The 16,371-nt window shown below is 40.2% G+C and overlaps 2 protein-coding genes across 3 annotated transcripts in view; one reads left to right on the plus strand and one right to left on the minus strand.

The window, feature by feature from the left end:
- The window catches only part of SLC6A20 (solute carrier family 6 member 20), a 51,060-nt gene extending 49,642 nt beyond the window's left edge, over positions 1-1,418 (plus strand). Inside the window, exon 11 of the mRNA XM_007168877.2 lies at positions 878-1,418. Within this exon, the coding sequence (XP_007168939.1) occupies positions 878-904 (27 nt within the window). The 3' untranslated portion in view covers positions 905-1,418. The remainder of the gene's footprint in view (positions 1-877) is intronic.
- A 1,324-nt stretch (positions 1,419-2,742) lies between these two features.
- Positions 2,743-16,371, minus strand: part of SACM1L (SAC1 like phosphatidylinositide phosphatase) — a 58,530-nt gene continuing 44,901 nt past the window's right edge. For both annotated transcript variants that reach the window (XM_007168880.3, XM_057554463.1), the window contains 8 exons: positions 14,483-14,581; positions 11,394-11,532; positions 9,472-9,541; positions 9,283-9,355; positions 8,447-8,540; positions 8,235-8,327; positions 7,513-7,570; positions 2,743-4,596 (listed from right to left, as the gene is read on the minus strand). In XM_007168880.3, the coding sequence (XP_007168942.2) occupies positions 4,460-4,596; positions 7,513-7,570; positions 8,235-8,327; positions 8,447-8,540; positions 9,283-9,355; positions 9,472-9,541; positions 11,394-11,532; positions 14,483-14,581 (763 nt within the window). In that variant the 3' untranslated portion in view covers positions 2,743-4,459. The remainder of the gene's footprint in view (positions 4,597-7,512; positions 7,571-8,234; positions 8,328-8,446; positions 8,541-9,282; positions 9,356-9,471; positions 9,542-11,393; positions 11,533-14,482; positions 14,582-16,371) is intronic.

Genomic DNA, 16,371 nt, shown 5'->3' on the forward strand with positions numbered 1-16,371 from the left:
AAGGTCAGGAGAAGGACATCTTAAATTCTCCTAAACATGACTTACAACCTGTACTTCCTACTTCTCCTAACCTCAGAGTCTATGTTTAAACCGAAGTCTAATAGGAGCTCAATTTAGGACATAAAATGTAACATGATATTTTAATAGATGATACTTTAGCTTCCTACAGCTAGAAAAGTAAACAGGCAACAGGCACACATCACTGAAAATGGTGAATGAAGAAAGACAAAAATCTGGGCCTTTGGCTAAAACAAAAAGCAAAGACAAAGTCATGCTCAGAATAACTTACAAAGGGAAGCACTAAGAACAAACAGGCCATCTGACCAGTTCACGCAGGACCAGGGCATTCGTGGTAATAATTAAACATGTCACAACTCCTTTCAATTGTCTCTCCCCCTCCACCCCTGCAGAGAAATCCCATTTATGGAGCCTCTGCGTGACGTCCAACACAGGGGATGAGAGCTGGACGTCAAGGAAGAGCTCCCGCCTGTAGATTTACCTGGGTTTCTCAGCAGGGGGGTGTGTCCGTGTGCATGTGTGATCTTAGGGAACTGCCATATGGATGAGAATCCAAGAATTTAGAGTTAAGAGACAAAGTTCAACACACAAGTGAGGTTCAAATATAAATTAGAGCCCATGTTTTCTTTAACTCCAAGGCCAGAGTGCTCGCCCTCATGCGAGCCTTATTCAAAATCAATTTCACAGAATGGTCCTATTGAGATGCTCTGTAAATAAAAAATGCCACAGACCAAAAAAGTCTGGGTGCTGCTGCGTTGCATACGCCCCTCTAGGGGAGTCAAACCTCTGACAAGTCCAAGAGTTGAGAGAAGTCTTTGACTATGTTTAACCCAATGTTTCCAAACGGTTCTCACCACAGATCCCTACTGTCAGAAAACGGCTCTGAGCACACAGGACTCGTGTTATTCCAAACACACTCAGGAAAACGCTTTGCCGAACAGACTGAGAAGCTGGGGGCCCAGAGCTCAGGGAAGAGCCAGGCCATCCTGCAAGACACGGCTGAGTGAGGAAGAGTTCTCAGCAGTGAAAACACCCAGGCCAACGGGACAGAACAGAAAGCCAAAACCCCGCAAGTGGAGGGAAGCCTGATGTGTGACAGTGGCAGCACCGCACAGCAGGACGGAGGGAGTCGGGAAGGCTCTCTGCTGACTCTTCCCGTTAACCCAGTGGGAAAAGAAAACTGGGGCCTGTGTCGGATGACAGCACACAGTCCCTCCCCAGGGGCTACACTCTCCTCCCTCCATCACTTCAAGTATGGCCATGCGACTTGCTTTCACCAATGAAATGTGAACAGAAGAGATTGTCACCTTCAAGCAGAAACTTCTCCCTTTTCTTTCTGCCAGGACGACTGGTAATGTTTCTGTGTGAAGCTGTTCCGTCGCTCTGGGTCCCAAGATGCAGATGTCATGTAGCAGAGCTGCAGCAGACCCTTCAAGGATACAGAGAATGAGTGAGAAATAAGTCTTCATTTTTTTAAAGCCACTGAGATTTGGGGATCATTTGTTACTGCAGCATAATCTGATCTACCTGGATTGACACAGACCATTTCCTTACTTTATAGAATGGAGAAAAGACCTAAAGTGAAAAAGCAAAATTATGTGAAAAGAAGTCCCTTGGAGTTGAGCAATGTTGTCTTACCCAGGCACAAGGGATGGTAGGAAACTTTTGGTAAATTCAACACCATTGAAATTATACACTTCTTTCACCAAAAGTAACCACAAGAAAATGGAAAGACAAGCCACAAACTAGAAGAAGATATATGTAGTACATATAAGCAACAAAGAATTACTCTCCAGACTATAAAGAATTTCAGAAATCTTCAAGGACAAGCAATCTAACAGAAACAGGCAAAAGACCTCAAAGGCACAGCACAGGAAACATCCAATTCCCTCCAGCACCAGCTCTGAATCATGACTTCGGGTTTTTCTCTCCTTACAGGCTGTGGGAACAGACTTCCGGAGAGCCCCACCTCCCGGTATTCATGCCCTGTGTAATCCCCTCCCCGAGTGAGCTGATCTAGTGGCTTGTTTCTAATGCATAGAATATGGCACAAGTGATGGGATGACACTTCTGAGATTAGGTTAAAAAAGACTGTGACTTCCATCTTGCTGGCTTTGGTGAACCAAACTGCCAAGGTGGAGAGGTCCATGTGCCAAAGAACATAATATTTTAAAGATTTATTGTAATTTATCTGTAGTAGGAAAACTTCTGACATCAGGACTCTTAGGCAAGCTGGAGGAAAAACCCCCAAACCCTTGTTTAAGCCACTTCCCCCCAAAACACCCCTTCACACACCACACACACACGTGCAAGGGTCTCCTAGGCGCCGAGGTGTCTACATCAGCATTTCCCTCGTACTCCCTGACACCTTCCTGTGGCCTGAGAGGACGTTTTCTAATAAGCATATTGTCCCACTTCTTGGTTGACAGCCTCTATCATTTTGAAAAAGAAATTACAATTTGGAGGTGGGAATACAGGGGACATCATTTAATGAACACTATACTAAATATTCCCCTGGAATATCTGTAACTGAAAAATAATTATAAGGATAAACACAATTTTTCAAGTGGCCATAACTGGAAAGTAGAATTTCAGAAGCTACTCATTTTCTTGCTTACTTATATTGTCTAATTTTTCTATAATGACCACACATTGCTTTGCATGATTTTTATAAAAAAGAACATCCCTTTGTAAGACAAGGTATAGGAATGACACCAACATTAGTTAGAAAAGAATATGACATTTTATTTTCACTTACGGATGGACAGTACATGAATTTAGAAATATAATCATTGCAGGGTTCTGAAACATTGATACCTTAAGATCTAACGCACCAACATTAGCCCATTCACTGCAAAACAGCCACATCAGCAGTTCAGATTTGGTCTTTGTTGTGGTCGTTGAAATAAGTTCTTAATGTGAAATGCCCAGTAGCATCTGAGTAATACATTACAGTAGACATGAACTAAGTTTCGATATTTCCTCTTTGGAACGAATTATGCTTATTTACAAGTTAAAAGTAGGTAGTTCTAATTACTTACCCTATTGTGAGTTTTAATGACTGACTTTAAGCTACAGAGGGTTTTCCAGCTATTATTTCCTTTAGAGTTTCTAAAAGCAACAACTCTTATTAATGTTTATAAAAGATAACGTTGGAAAAAAGGTAATGTTAAAATCAAGGCGCTCTTTAGAGATATTTAAGGACAGGAAAAGGTATTACCATTGAAAAAACTGTACATATTTTCAAGCACAACACAAATATTGTAGCAGTATTTAATTGAACTATTTTAAAATAGTGGCAATTATACTTCCTTACATACTTTTCTAATTTTTAAACCTCATAATTACAATTTGAATATACAGTCTGACTTATAATTAGAACTATGCACAGCTTCTAGAGTGTATTTTTCAGATTTATTTCTGCACATAAATTAAAGTTTAAGTTGGTCCTTGATTTGGAGAGCTGTAACTACCTGGAAGCACTAAATTTTAGACACTGTTACTGACAGCTAACAAAAACCCTTAAAGAGGGAAAAGCATCGACACTACCGTGCGTGGAAAAGCAGCTGCTGCCTCCAAGTGCAACATCGGATTCAGCACAAGACCCGCTCAGAGGCCTGCATGTCTCCACGAAAGACCCCCAAGAAACCGAAAGGTCCAGGAGGAAGGAGCTGACCAGCCAAGGGTATTTTCCACACTGGGGCAATCCTGAAAACGGAGGAGGCTTTGGACCTCTAGCATAAGAGAGAGACTTCACATTCTTTGATTTCATTTACACCTTTTAAAAAAGATAAAATACACCTGAACCTTTTTCATCACACTTAAACTGCACAGCTCAAGCTGACTGAACTCATAACGCAGCCCAACTGAAGCTCCAAAGGAACACCAGACCCCGGTCTCCTCTTTCCTACCATGTAGTGACAGACTATTTCGTCCAACTACTTGATGTATGTAAAAGACATTTTATAAACAGAGTAGAGTTAGCTTATTATTAAACTAAAGAAAAGTCCAAAGATGTATGGAAAAGTATGCTTGCTAACAGCAACTGCTTCTACAGTGACAATAAACTGAGCTAGAAAAATAATTTCACTGTTTTAAATAAGGAAAGAAGCTAGATTTTTTTAAAATATATTACTTATTCTGCAACAGCTGATTAAATTGACAATGAATAGATTCCTTCCATTCCGAGAGCTGAATTGAGGTTACATTTTAATTATAGAATAGCTTCAAATTATAAATATAACCATCCCAATAGTAAAGAGATCATCAAGGCAGTAACATCAGATCAATTCTAAGTCATCACCCCCACACCAAGCGCAAGATGTGCTTCTGGATAAAGGATTTAAAAAGACCTTGGGCTGATGTGGAAAGCGGGTCAGTAAAGACTCCAGTTCTGCATAATGGAATCTTCCAAGCCAAGCCGCTTTCCACAGACACAAATTCAGTCTATCTTTTCTTTCTGGACCAATCTGGGAGCATCAACAAAATCTTTGCCATTGTAAAGAATAATAAAAAATGTTCCAATGCTTGCAACTCCCCAGAAGAGCACATAGGCCAGTGTTTCTGTCCAGGTGTCACCTGTTGATTTTAAAAAACAAAGAGCTGATAAATAACAAGTCATTTTATTGATAACTAGATCCAGCTTTCAGCCGTTTAGCACATCTTGACAACATTAAAGTTTACAAACACATCCAAAGGAAAAATATAAGAACCTCTCAATTAAGGTTTAAACTAGTGGTTCTCAAACTCTGGCTGGCATCAGAATCCGCTTCAGGGCTCGATAAAGAATCAGCTGCTGGGCTCAACCCCAGAGTGTCTGTCTCATTCAGCAGGCCTGGGGTGGCGTCCAAGAATCTGCATTTCTAACAAGTTCCCAGATTATGCTGATGCTACAGGTCAAGAGACCACATTTTGAGAACCACTTGACTAAACTAATTTCAGGTTATATCAAGCAAATAGTAATTATTAGTTTTAGATTATATACTTAAATATTATAAGAAATTATTACTAATAGATTAGTTCACAGTCCTATCTATGACAGGTATCAGCTACTACCAAAATGCCTACACAAAAAATACTGGGTTGGCCAGAAAGTTCATTCGGGTTTTTCTGTTATGGAAAATAACTTTACAAATATACATGCTTCAGAAAAGTTATGTATTAAAGTGTATAAAACGAAACTCAATACATACAACATATTTTAACAACATATTTAACACAACTCTCCTGATACGCATTTTTTTTCAAAGTCTAGAGTACATGAAGGAAGCAGCAAGCCAATGGGAAAAGATCTATTTTGTTCTACTCCTTGAATAGATGAACCCAGTGCTGCTTCTCTCCTGCAATAGTACTGGCCTCACCTGCTGACAGGGAAACATGCAGAGGTCAACAGCCAGTAAGAGAGCACGCCAGAAAGGAAATTCAGGGTGTAGACACTTTCCTAATAAGCTGTCAGAGAACATGCTTGCATTTATTTGCTATTCTCTTAAATACCAAAGTAGGGGCTAGAAATCAGACACTGTCATATCTAAACACCACAAAGATCATTACTTTACAAGAATTAACTGACACGAGATGTTACTATCCACAGCATCCAATATCTTTTCACTTGAAAACATTCAAATTTCCACAATTGCTAATTTTGACAGCTCTGGGTTTTAAAACTCTTTTTGGATAAAGAAAAAAGCAGTTCCTCACAAGCCCACTCTAGGACACTCCCCAAAGGAATGGTCCGTTTGTTCACGCTGAGTCTTGGTCTTGACTTCCCTGCCTTTCCAGAGGTTCCACAGGGAAATGTGAGTATATAAAAAGACCAAAATAACAGGGAAATGTGAGTATATAAAAAGACCAAAATAACAAAACTAATTCAGCAGTGGAGTGGTTCCCAGAAAATGGCATCCAACAGGCAATGTTTTAAAGAAAGAAGCCAAAGGATCTAGGGTGTGAACTGAACCGTGAGCAGCACGTGCCAGCTGGTCCTGTCCTCCTCCTTCCTGCCCCAAACGTGACACAGACCCCCTAGTCATGCCACACAGTGATGCTGCACTCGAGAGTCCTCGGCTTGTTTCTGCACTGTGATGGTTTTTACATTTTTAAAGAGCTGTAAAAACAAACTGTGCATACAGAGACTGTATGTAGTTTACAAAATCTAAAATATTATCTGACTCTTCAGAAAACGTCTGCTAACCCCTGCCCTAGAGTAACAAGAGGACAGCTCCTTCCTGTGTCATGACTACCTACACTGCTGAACACTGAGGGGATTACAGAGATGAACAGGTTCTGAGCCTCCCCTCAAGAAGCTGGCAGAATTAGTGTGGGCTGTGGGGGGTGAACAGGAGTCCTTAATTCAGCAAAGTTTTGCTGAGGGCAAAACTGTATCCCAGACACAGGAGATAAAACAATGAGTAAGACACCATCTCTGCCTTCAAAAAATTGCTGATTCAGTGATAAAGACGAATGAGTATGCAAATAACTACCACACAAACAGAAATACACCTTGGGTGCATTCAGGACCCCAAAGAGTACAGCACCTCTGAAGAAGAAATCCCTAGGTGCTTACAAGGTTAAAAGAAGAAAGTGCTATAAGAGAGGTACACAAAATGCTGTGGAAATCAGAAAGGGGGAGATGAGGTCTGTGTGGGAGAACAAAGAGACACTTCATGAGAGGGGAGCATGAGGATGGCAGAAGTCAGCCAGGCAGAGAAATGTCAGCCCAGCGAATTCAGGATAGAGGATGAGACTGGAGGTGCCTAAGGCTGCACCTCCCAGGTACAATGCAACGTGTTACACACTCAAACTCCCAGAGCACTGAACACTACTTAATATGCATTTAAGATGAAAATGTCTCCATTAACTTAGTAACACAGAAAAACATTGAGAGAAAAAAGAAAACCAATAAAGACCTTGTTAGCTCAGGTTCTTAGGCAATTTCGCTATTAAAATTTAAGAAGTAATGTATTAATCTATAATAACATTTATTGTCCAACATAGGTGGTTGGTTAAATAAATTATACATCCATTAATGGAATACTGTGCAGCCATTAAAAATAAAGAACATGGGGAAATATTTATATTGCTCAGTGAAAAAACAGATTACAAAAAAATTTGTATCTCACTTTTGAAAAAAAAATGCACACTTATAAAGATTAAAACAATGTTAAAGAGTAATTAGCTTATCTCTGAAAGACAAGGTGATAAATAACATTATCTTCTTTTTTGCCTAACTGTATTTTCTGTAATTACTATGTATTACTTTGATAGCAAGAAAAAAATATTTTAAAAAGCTTAAGTGGAAAAAAAAAAAGTATCAAGCTACTGAGTATACATTTTTCCTTCTGTCACATCTAAGGACTAATCCTCCCATCTGCCCACTTTACTCATTCAATTCAATAGGGAAACATCAAGTACTGAATAGGCGCAAACTTAAGATGCTGTACAGGAAAGTTCAACATTCTAAGAAATGACTGTAAGAATGTGAAACAAGGGCAGACTTACCAGCCATAAGCAAACAGATAATGCACATGGAAAAGGCGACAACCATGATAATAGGCAACTGGAAAAGAAAACGGAAACAGAAACCATCACGTAAGATGCTAATCAACGGTTGTACAGTTATGCATGTTTTGCTTGAAAGAGAATAAAACCCTTCTGCAATCTAATATACAAAATATCTTTCTTTCAGCAAAACATCATTATTTAGAGTTTTGTTCATAACTGCCCAAATCTTCGAACAGGTTAAAAGATCTGAAAAAACATGGCTTTGCTCCAAACCGGGGAGTGCTAAGCAGAGGGAGGTCGCCCAGATGAGAACCCAGACACCAGGCCCCTCCACTCCAGGACACCTTGCCCACTGGAATGAGACCCCAGAGAGGCTCTTGAAAAGTCTGGTGAACAGAGGAGTCAACTTCCAGGTCACAAGTTTGCCTCCGGCAATCCCTGAACCTCGGGGGAGTAGTCTCCGGAAATGAGAAACCCTCACACTCCCTTTGCGTCTGTGTTCTCACTTAAAAAGGATCCGCGAAAGACACTCAAGTTTGAAAGAAGACAAACATTCCAAAGTTATTTTACTCCTCTCCCTGATCTGCTCCTTCGGGAAACTTAAATATTTATGTTCCATTTAGAACAACATACAATGTTTTATATCAAGGGGAGTTGGCACCACCTATACCTTCAGACACAATGCTTTTAACAACTTGAAAAACATAAAGGTTTCTTACAGCCAGGAATTTCAAATCCCTTGGAACACTTAAAGGACTATGAGATTCTAATTCATCCACTGAATAGTTCCCAAGAAATAAGTCTATGGAATCCTAGAAGAGAAAAAAAGGAAATTAGTAACTCCCAAATTAGATATGATTATATTACTGAAGAACAGTACAAAGATACAGCCACCTAATGACCAAAAATTAGCACCAAATAACAAACTTACTTGTCTAAATCCATCAGAAAAGTTGTTCTTGTAATACCGTATTAGTGAGTTCCAGCCATCCATTATAAGTCCCAACTGAGTTCTCTTCCCAGTTCTGGTTAAATATGAGGTTAAGTTTTGAGTTACAGATTTGCATATTAAATTCTCACACTGTTTTACAGCCAATAAGTATGTGGTATGGAGATAAGTGAATTATAAAGATTTTTTAAAAAACATCCCTGAATATATGAAGGAGACACCTCACAACAGAAACCAATATCGGGTCCAAGAAATGTGTATCCTATTTCTAAAATATTACCAAAGTAGGCACAAAGAGGAAAAATGCTCAGTTCCACTTGCAAAGACAAGAAATAAGAAGAGAAACACACAGCCCAGGTTAAGTGGCATGAAATAGCAAAAAGACTAGAAATCTTATCTTGCTCCCAGGGAATCCATATAGCAGAAAAAGACGCAACCACATGTGTAACAAATTCAAAACATTCTACCCTCTCACTACCCAGTGAGAACAGCACCAGCATCACCTGGGTACAGAATCTCAGGCCCTGCCCCAGACCTGCTGAGTGGGACTGCGGTGAGTCAGGTGCACAGTTAAGTTTTGAGAAAAGCTAAGGAGCCATGGTTCTCAACCCCCGCTGTGCATCCGAAGCACCCAGGGATGCTAAGAAGCCCCCAGTGCCTGGGCCTCATCTCCCTGCAGTCCTGACTTGACTGGTCTGAAATGAGGCCCAGGCACTGGTGGTTTGCTGTTGCTATTGTCTAGAAGTTGCCCGAGTGATCTACTATGCACCAGAACTGTGAACCACTGGTCTGGAATGTGATTTTAAAGCATGGCTTGCCTGGTAAAGTCAGTCTTCAAGGCACCAGTTCCCGCATACTGTTTGGCACAAGCATTTGCATTGTCAGCCCAGGCTGTGAAAAAAAGTAAAAATCAGCTGATAATGATTAAAATGGCAACCAATGCTCTAAATCCAAAATATTTATTTCAAACTTTGAGTAACCTTGCCTCTGTTAAAGAAATTACCTACCGTTTTTGTAAATCTTCTCAAATTCATCTTGTTCTTCAAGCTTTTGTCCCACATGCAAAACTCCTAGTCTCTGGAATAAGAATCATACCTATGTTTATGTGTAACAGATTTCGGCACATACGACTTAGGAAGAAAAAGCATAGTCCCCAGATCAGCTCACATGGCTGCTGGCTGCTGGCTGCAGGTGGGAGACGCTCTCCCTGGATGTGGGGACCACAGCACTCTCCCGCTCAGGCCAGGCTGCAAGGCCTCTCTTTGGGCTTCCTTCTGCCCACAGCCCCCACTCTCCCTTGAGCCCCAGCACCAGAGGAACAGTGGCAAGACTGTAAACTCAGAGACAGGGGCAGAAGGGAAAGGAGGGGGGAGAGTGAAGGCTGCTGCAGGATTCCAGCCATTACTACCTCCTTTCCTGCCACCCCCAACCTTCCACTGCCTTTACCCCTCTACCTCCTCACAATTCACCATCTCCAGACTTCTGACCTCCAAACTTATCCCCTAACCCTGGGACCCTTTGAGAATTGGGATGAATGCTACCTACCTACTTCCCCACAAACAGCCCTTTGCATATAATCTCAGAGGACTCCTGGGCATCCCGAAGCTCTCTATGGACTCCCCATTGGAGTTCACTGACCACAGATTAGGAACTCCTGCCTTGGTCTGTCTCGGACCCGCAACCCTCTTAGAACCACCATCTTCACTGCTCACCTCAAATGACATCTCCCTTTCTCCCCCTCAGAATGGGGCCTGCCCACGCTCAATGACCTGCCCTCACTGGAAGGGGAAAGGCACAACTGGAGTCCTCACGTTAGCTGGCACTGAGGCTAGAGAGGTTCCTGCCCAAAGACTCTCTGAAGGTTGGTTAGGTTTTATAATACTATTTTTAGCATGTAAATTAGTTAAATACAGATTACAGAACCTAGTTAAATAGATTTCTGTTAATCAGCCTTGGAAACAACCATTCCTAATATTGTTTCTATTGAAAAATATATTCTGAAGTATAATAAATCCAACAGACTGACAAGGACACAGTACCATACAAGCTAGAGAATGCTCAAAGAGGGCAACCACTCCTTTGGTATGTCCTACTTGAGGATTTAGGGAGGTATTTTCCCTCCATAATTCTTCCCTGAGTCCCATAAAATTGTCATAAAGTTGAACGTTTACAAATTATTTAGGCAGGAAACCATTTGGGATGCATTTTGTTTGCTCCCTACAACAAATGCCAATGTGATCTGGAAATCTGGGATATACATATTTTTAATTCCAAATATAAAGAGAAGAAAATATTTATACCTATTCTTTCTCAACAACACAGTCTTACTGGTAAAGCAAAGCTGTGTCAGAAACTTTATACCTGGGAGTTAATATCCCTTGCCAAACAATAAAACAGGTGCAAACGAAAACAACTTTGAGGTACTACTCTGTACTATTAAAGAAGAAAAAAAAACCTTTCTAAATAAAAATATTTAATGCTGGCAAGATTCACTTTTCACTGCTGGCTAGTCTTAGGGGTAACTGGTATAACCCTCTTGAAAAGTATATATTCTCTTTAACCCAGCAGGAGTTAACCCAAAGGAAATAATTCAAGCTAATAATAATATACATCGGTATATTCTCTATAGTCTTATTTATAAGCCAAAAATGTAGCAACCTAAATGGCTTAGTAAATTATAGCACAACAATGCACCTCTTAAAAACTATGATCACATACAATGCTAGAGCAAAAAGGCAAAATTTAAAACTGTGTACATACACTGACCATGGTTATGGACAAAGTGTACGTCCATGGATGGCAAGACACAAAACCAAAAAGAATTGGGTTAGGACGAGGGCATGTGAATGTTTCTTGTTATTGGTTTTTAAAGATGAAGTTTCTGTTTTGCTATATTGTTTATCTGATAAAAGAAAAAAAGCATTTGTACCTGAAGCTGGGCCTGAAGCGAACGACGAGCTAACAGACTCTGGATCACATTAGTTCTGTCCAGACAATCCATGCAATTGCTGCGGAACACGCCTTCCTGGTTAGTCACCACCTTACCATCAGAGTCCACTAGAAAATAACTAAAACATATTTGTATAAACACTCTCATACCAAAGTCAGCCAAGCCTACTAAGGACAGACCTCTTATAACACAGGTCCACGTCAGAGACATTATTAAAACTGGTAAATTAAAAGGTCAGATGGGAAATGTACGGTTCAGGTATATTTGATTACCAAAGACCAAAAGGAAGTTTGAACAGAAGACGCAAGACAGCCCCTATCTCAAAACAACTGTAGCATCAAGGTCACTTCATCCAAGAGATGTGAAAAAGGACAGTTGGGAGTATTGTAAAGATGGCTATGGACATCACCGTGTTTCCCTAAGGCCAGAAGAGGTCTTCCTTTGACATAATTATTGCACCTATGCCCCCTACGTCGGGATTTCTTGAAGCACAGTCCCCTGTGCTGTCTGTATCAGAATTCTGAGATGTTTGTTAAAAGTGAAGATGCTTGGCCTTGAAATAAACTGAGTAAGAATCTCTGAAGCAAGGGCTGGATATCGTGCATTAAAAACATTTAACATTTAAAAATCCCTTCATAAAATGGGTAACAGGGCTTCCCTGGTGGTGCAGTGGTTAAGAATGCCAATGCAGGGGACACAGGTTCGTGCCTTGGTCCGGGAAGATCCCACATGCCGCGGAGCAACTAAGCCCGGGTGCCACAACTACTGAAGCCCGTGAGCCTAGAGCCCGTGCTCCACAACAAGAGAAGCCACCGTGATGAGACCATGCACTGCAACGAAGAGTAGCCCCCTGCTCGCTGCAACTGGAAAAGCCCATGTGCAGCAACGAAGACTCAACGCAGCCAAAAATAAAATAAATAAATAAATGAATTTTAAAAAGAAGGGTAATATATGCAAATAGTACTAAATTTATAAGGTATAATAGGCTATTATTTGAAAAATCCATTTTCCTTTCTCCCCTGAACCACCCAGATGTCTGCACTGGAGCCAACCATGGTTACCAGTTCCTATGTTTCTGTCATTTTTAACAATCTGTTCAGATTATTCTATGAACTCAAAAATTTGACAATGTTGGCACAGTGTGGCAGTAAAGAGCATGGACTTTGGCAGCAAACAACTGGTTTGCTACCCTTAGCTCCTTAGGCAAGTTACTAGCTGTGTAACTTTAAGTAATTAACCTAATCTCTCAGAGCCTAAATTTTTTTCACCCACGAAATGGAGATGACAGCACCACCATTAGCCCGCTCTTAGGTTTAAATGAGATAATGTAAAATGCATATAAAGTGCTTAGCCAGAGTATATGGGACAGAGAATACAATGAATACTAGATAATATTAATTTTATTGCAATTACTCCCCAAAATCAAAAAGTGAGGGAGAAACACAATAGATTCACCAAGGGCTAAAAATCATGACCTTAAAATTAAGGGCTTAAGGGACTTCCCTGGCAGTCCAGTGGTTAAGACTCCGTGCTTCCAATACAGGGGGCATGGGTTCGATCCCTGGTCAGGGAACTAAGTTCCCACATGCCGTGAGGCGTGGCAGAGAGAAAAAAAAAAAAGGCTTAAAAGAACGTGTTTAGACTAAAACTCTACATGAGGTTTATGCCAAACTGGTGAAGTCTGATTAGAGTATGTATATATAGAGTGCATGTGAGTGTTGGCACCCCATTAGTACTTATAAACTAAATACTACATGTTTGTTTCATAAATATTATTTCTTAAATTATACAAGTCTAAGAGATAAGTATTATTATCTCCACTTTACAGATGGAGAAATCAAGATTTGAAGATAACTAACTTGCTCCTTGGTCACACGGCTAATAGGAGGCAAACTGAGATTTCAAACTTATTGTGTAGGACCCCAAAGCCCAGATTCTTTCCACTTCCCCCAAAATCCCTGGAAACAAATGTGCAGAGATGTCATCTGAAAGTCACAGGTGAAAGGTCTACTGTCCCTGTGGAACATAGTGAGAGCAATGGACAAAAATTCTGGTGTCAATCCTCCCTTCTTTCTTATACTCTGTGGGGCAACAATTAACAGATGAACCCAAGGAAGTAACCCCTCTGACAAGGTTTCTCTACCCCAATAATGATATAGGTCAACCCCCCTTCACTAGCTATGCTCAAAACAAAACCTCATAGAAGAAGAAAAAAAAAAGCAGATTTAACTAACTATAGCTGATGACTTAATATGTATAAAAATATTTTTTTAAAAGCTGAGCAAATGTCTACAGAAGTTTTACTATGTTACTGTGTAACTGAAATTACACAGTGCATTAGAACTACACAGGCAGAACAAAATGAGACTGGTTTCCAGATTCCTACTTCTGGCTTTAAAATAGGTAAAGACTGACATGTGCATAGAGTACAGCGAATATCTGAACCCACACAGTAAGTAACACTGTAAACACACGTGAGAAGTACCATGAAGATATTCAAACCCTTTGATCCATTATCCTACCCCCAAGAATTTATTTCAGGAAACAGTTTAACAGAAGTAAAAACATATTTATACCGAGAGTGATTCACTTCAGCACAATCTTTCACGGTAGGAAGAGAAAAGGAAACAAACCAGATGCCCGATGCGAAGAAAAGCATTTAACTGAAACTGTACTATGACAAAATGGAACACAGAAAAGCCATTAAATGCTATCATTACAAAGACTTGGTAGGCTAATGACAAAGTGTGATAAAATGTTTAGTGGAAACAACTGAACATAAAACAGTAGCAAACTAACTTCAATTATATATAAATTTGTAAATGCGTAGAATACATAAAAATATGAAAATACCTGGACTTGGGTCATTTTAAAGAATTTTTAAATATTTAAAAATCACCAAGTCTCATCTTTCAGGGGAAAAAAAAAAACTACAAATGAGAGTATAGACAAGTGCTATCAACCTAGTGAACTACATCTGTAAGTCTGTTAGATAATGCATAATATACATGATTAACATATGCACCTACCTCATCCCTCAACCTCTGTAGGGAAATAACATAGCTTACCTTAATTCATCTTGCATTTCTGCTACTTGATCCAATAAAATACTTAGTCGATCCCATCTCATATTTTTACATTCCTTATGGAAGTCAAAGGCAATATATCTACCAAAAGAAAAGATATTCAGAAAGTGACTGAAGATTATTCATTTTCTTTCTGTTAATAATACCTTCATAAGCTGATCCTCTTCTCTACATACGTATCACCTGGGAATAGTAGAGCCTCCTTCACTCTGGGTTTACCACTATACATATACACATGAATGCAGGCATGCACAGACACACCCACCTTCTCATGCTCATATCTACTGAAGGAAAAAAATACACACACACACTCTTCTATCTTCACGTTTTTCTAGAGGCCCTCAGATAGGAGTTAAGAAGCCCAGTGAAATGCTACAGAAGTGAGCTCAGGTACAGCAGTCAGGCATGTTAATATAAAGTAGTCTTGTCCAACTGAATATCTACTGTATATTTATTCTCTACTCCCATGTACAAAGAATAGGGTCTCTTTTTGATTTTCAGATCAATTAAGATGTTCAAAATGGTCAAATTCGATTCAGTCCAAGGAGGACTGGACTGTCTGTTGCGTATTAGGGGCTGTGAGAAGAACAGAAGCAGGATGGTCCCCACTCTGGTTAGTTACTGTTCATCCTACCAAAATATTCATTATTTCTATCCATACATCACACATACATGTGGTAGAGAGAATTTTCTTGTCCATCAATCTGTAATGGGCTGTTTTCAGCTATCTAATATTTAAGAGGTAGAACACATCTAACAGGGAAGGTGTCCTACTATGAGCTGGAAAATGTTGCCCCTTGAGAGGGCGAAAAATCATTAACCAACTCCCGCAAGTCAAGAGAGGAAGAAAGAATGAAGAGAACCTGGGCACCAGGGTACATAAAGATTCTCACACATTCCCCTTCTACCCAACTTCCTATTCAGGGATCAAGTCAAGTCATAAAGGAGGAGAACTAGAAGAACATTACACTCTCATCTACAGAGTAACATTCAGATTAGGTGTCTGCTCTCACGGAGCCTTGGCTCCAATGGCTGAAGGGACATCAATGTAGGGTGGGCTTCCAGCAGGTCAAGAGAGGGGCTTCTATCACCTCCATGGTTATCTCAGGGGAGAACGGGGTACTTAGAAATTAGTATAAAAACAGAAGTTAGCCAACTGTGAGGCCAGACTTTGGGAAGACTGGGAGTGGGGGGAAGCATTTCCAAAGGCAGCTCCATTAGAAGTGGTGGTGTAATAGTTATTTTTGGAGTGCTCTGACCATAGCTCTAGACTCGCCTGAAGAATTTAAGTGGCTCACTAGCACATAAATGCATTTGGATTCTTAAGCTTGTATCCTTCTAAAATTACATTTGTATCTTCTAAGAATGTCTTACATCATTATATTTTGGTAACAATAGCTTTAGGGTGTTTATTCCTTAGCAGTATGTATCCTCCAAGTGTCCTGGAACACCAAGGGCATAACTTTAGACTCTGACTTATGCCTCAAGTTCTCAAAGTTAGGTGCTGCTACAAACACTAGAGGCAACTCTGGAGGTGAGTACACCTACAGAAACCCTCTGAAGCACAGACAGGGGCTTAACCAGGGGTGTACAAAGGAGGCAGCAGATAAACTTTTTCCAGAATAGACATGTTGGACTCTAAACCCAGTGATTCTGATTTTGCAGGTCTTAGGTATATTCTGAGTAATTCCTCTGAGGGTTTTCAGGCACATCCTGGATAGGAATCACTTCTTTGACTCATCCAAGTGTGTTTGGGGAGGTTCCACTATGAGAAGGCAGAAATGGGCATGGAGTAAGGGTCTGATAAATTTGCTACAGTTTTTGAGTTGGACAACAGACTTAAATTCTTCCCCAAAGGTTCATTATATCTT

This window comes from Balaenoptera acutorostrata, chromosome 10 (genome assembly GCF_949987535.1).
Source record: "Balaenoptera acutorostrata chromosome 10, mBalAcu1.1, whole genome shotgun sequence".
In the NCBI taxonomy this organism is placed as follows: domain Eukaryota; kingdom Metazoa; phylum Chordata; class Mammalia; order Artiodactyla; family Balaenopteridae; genus Balaenoptera; species Balaenoptera acutorostrata.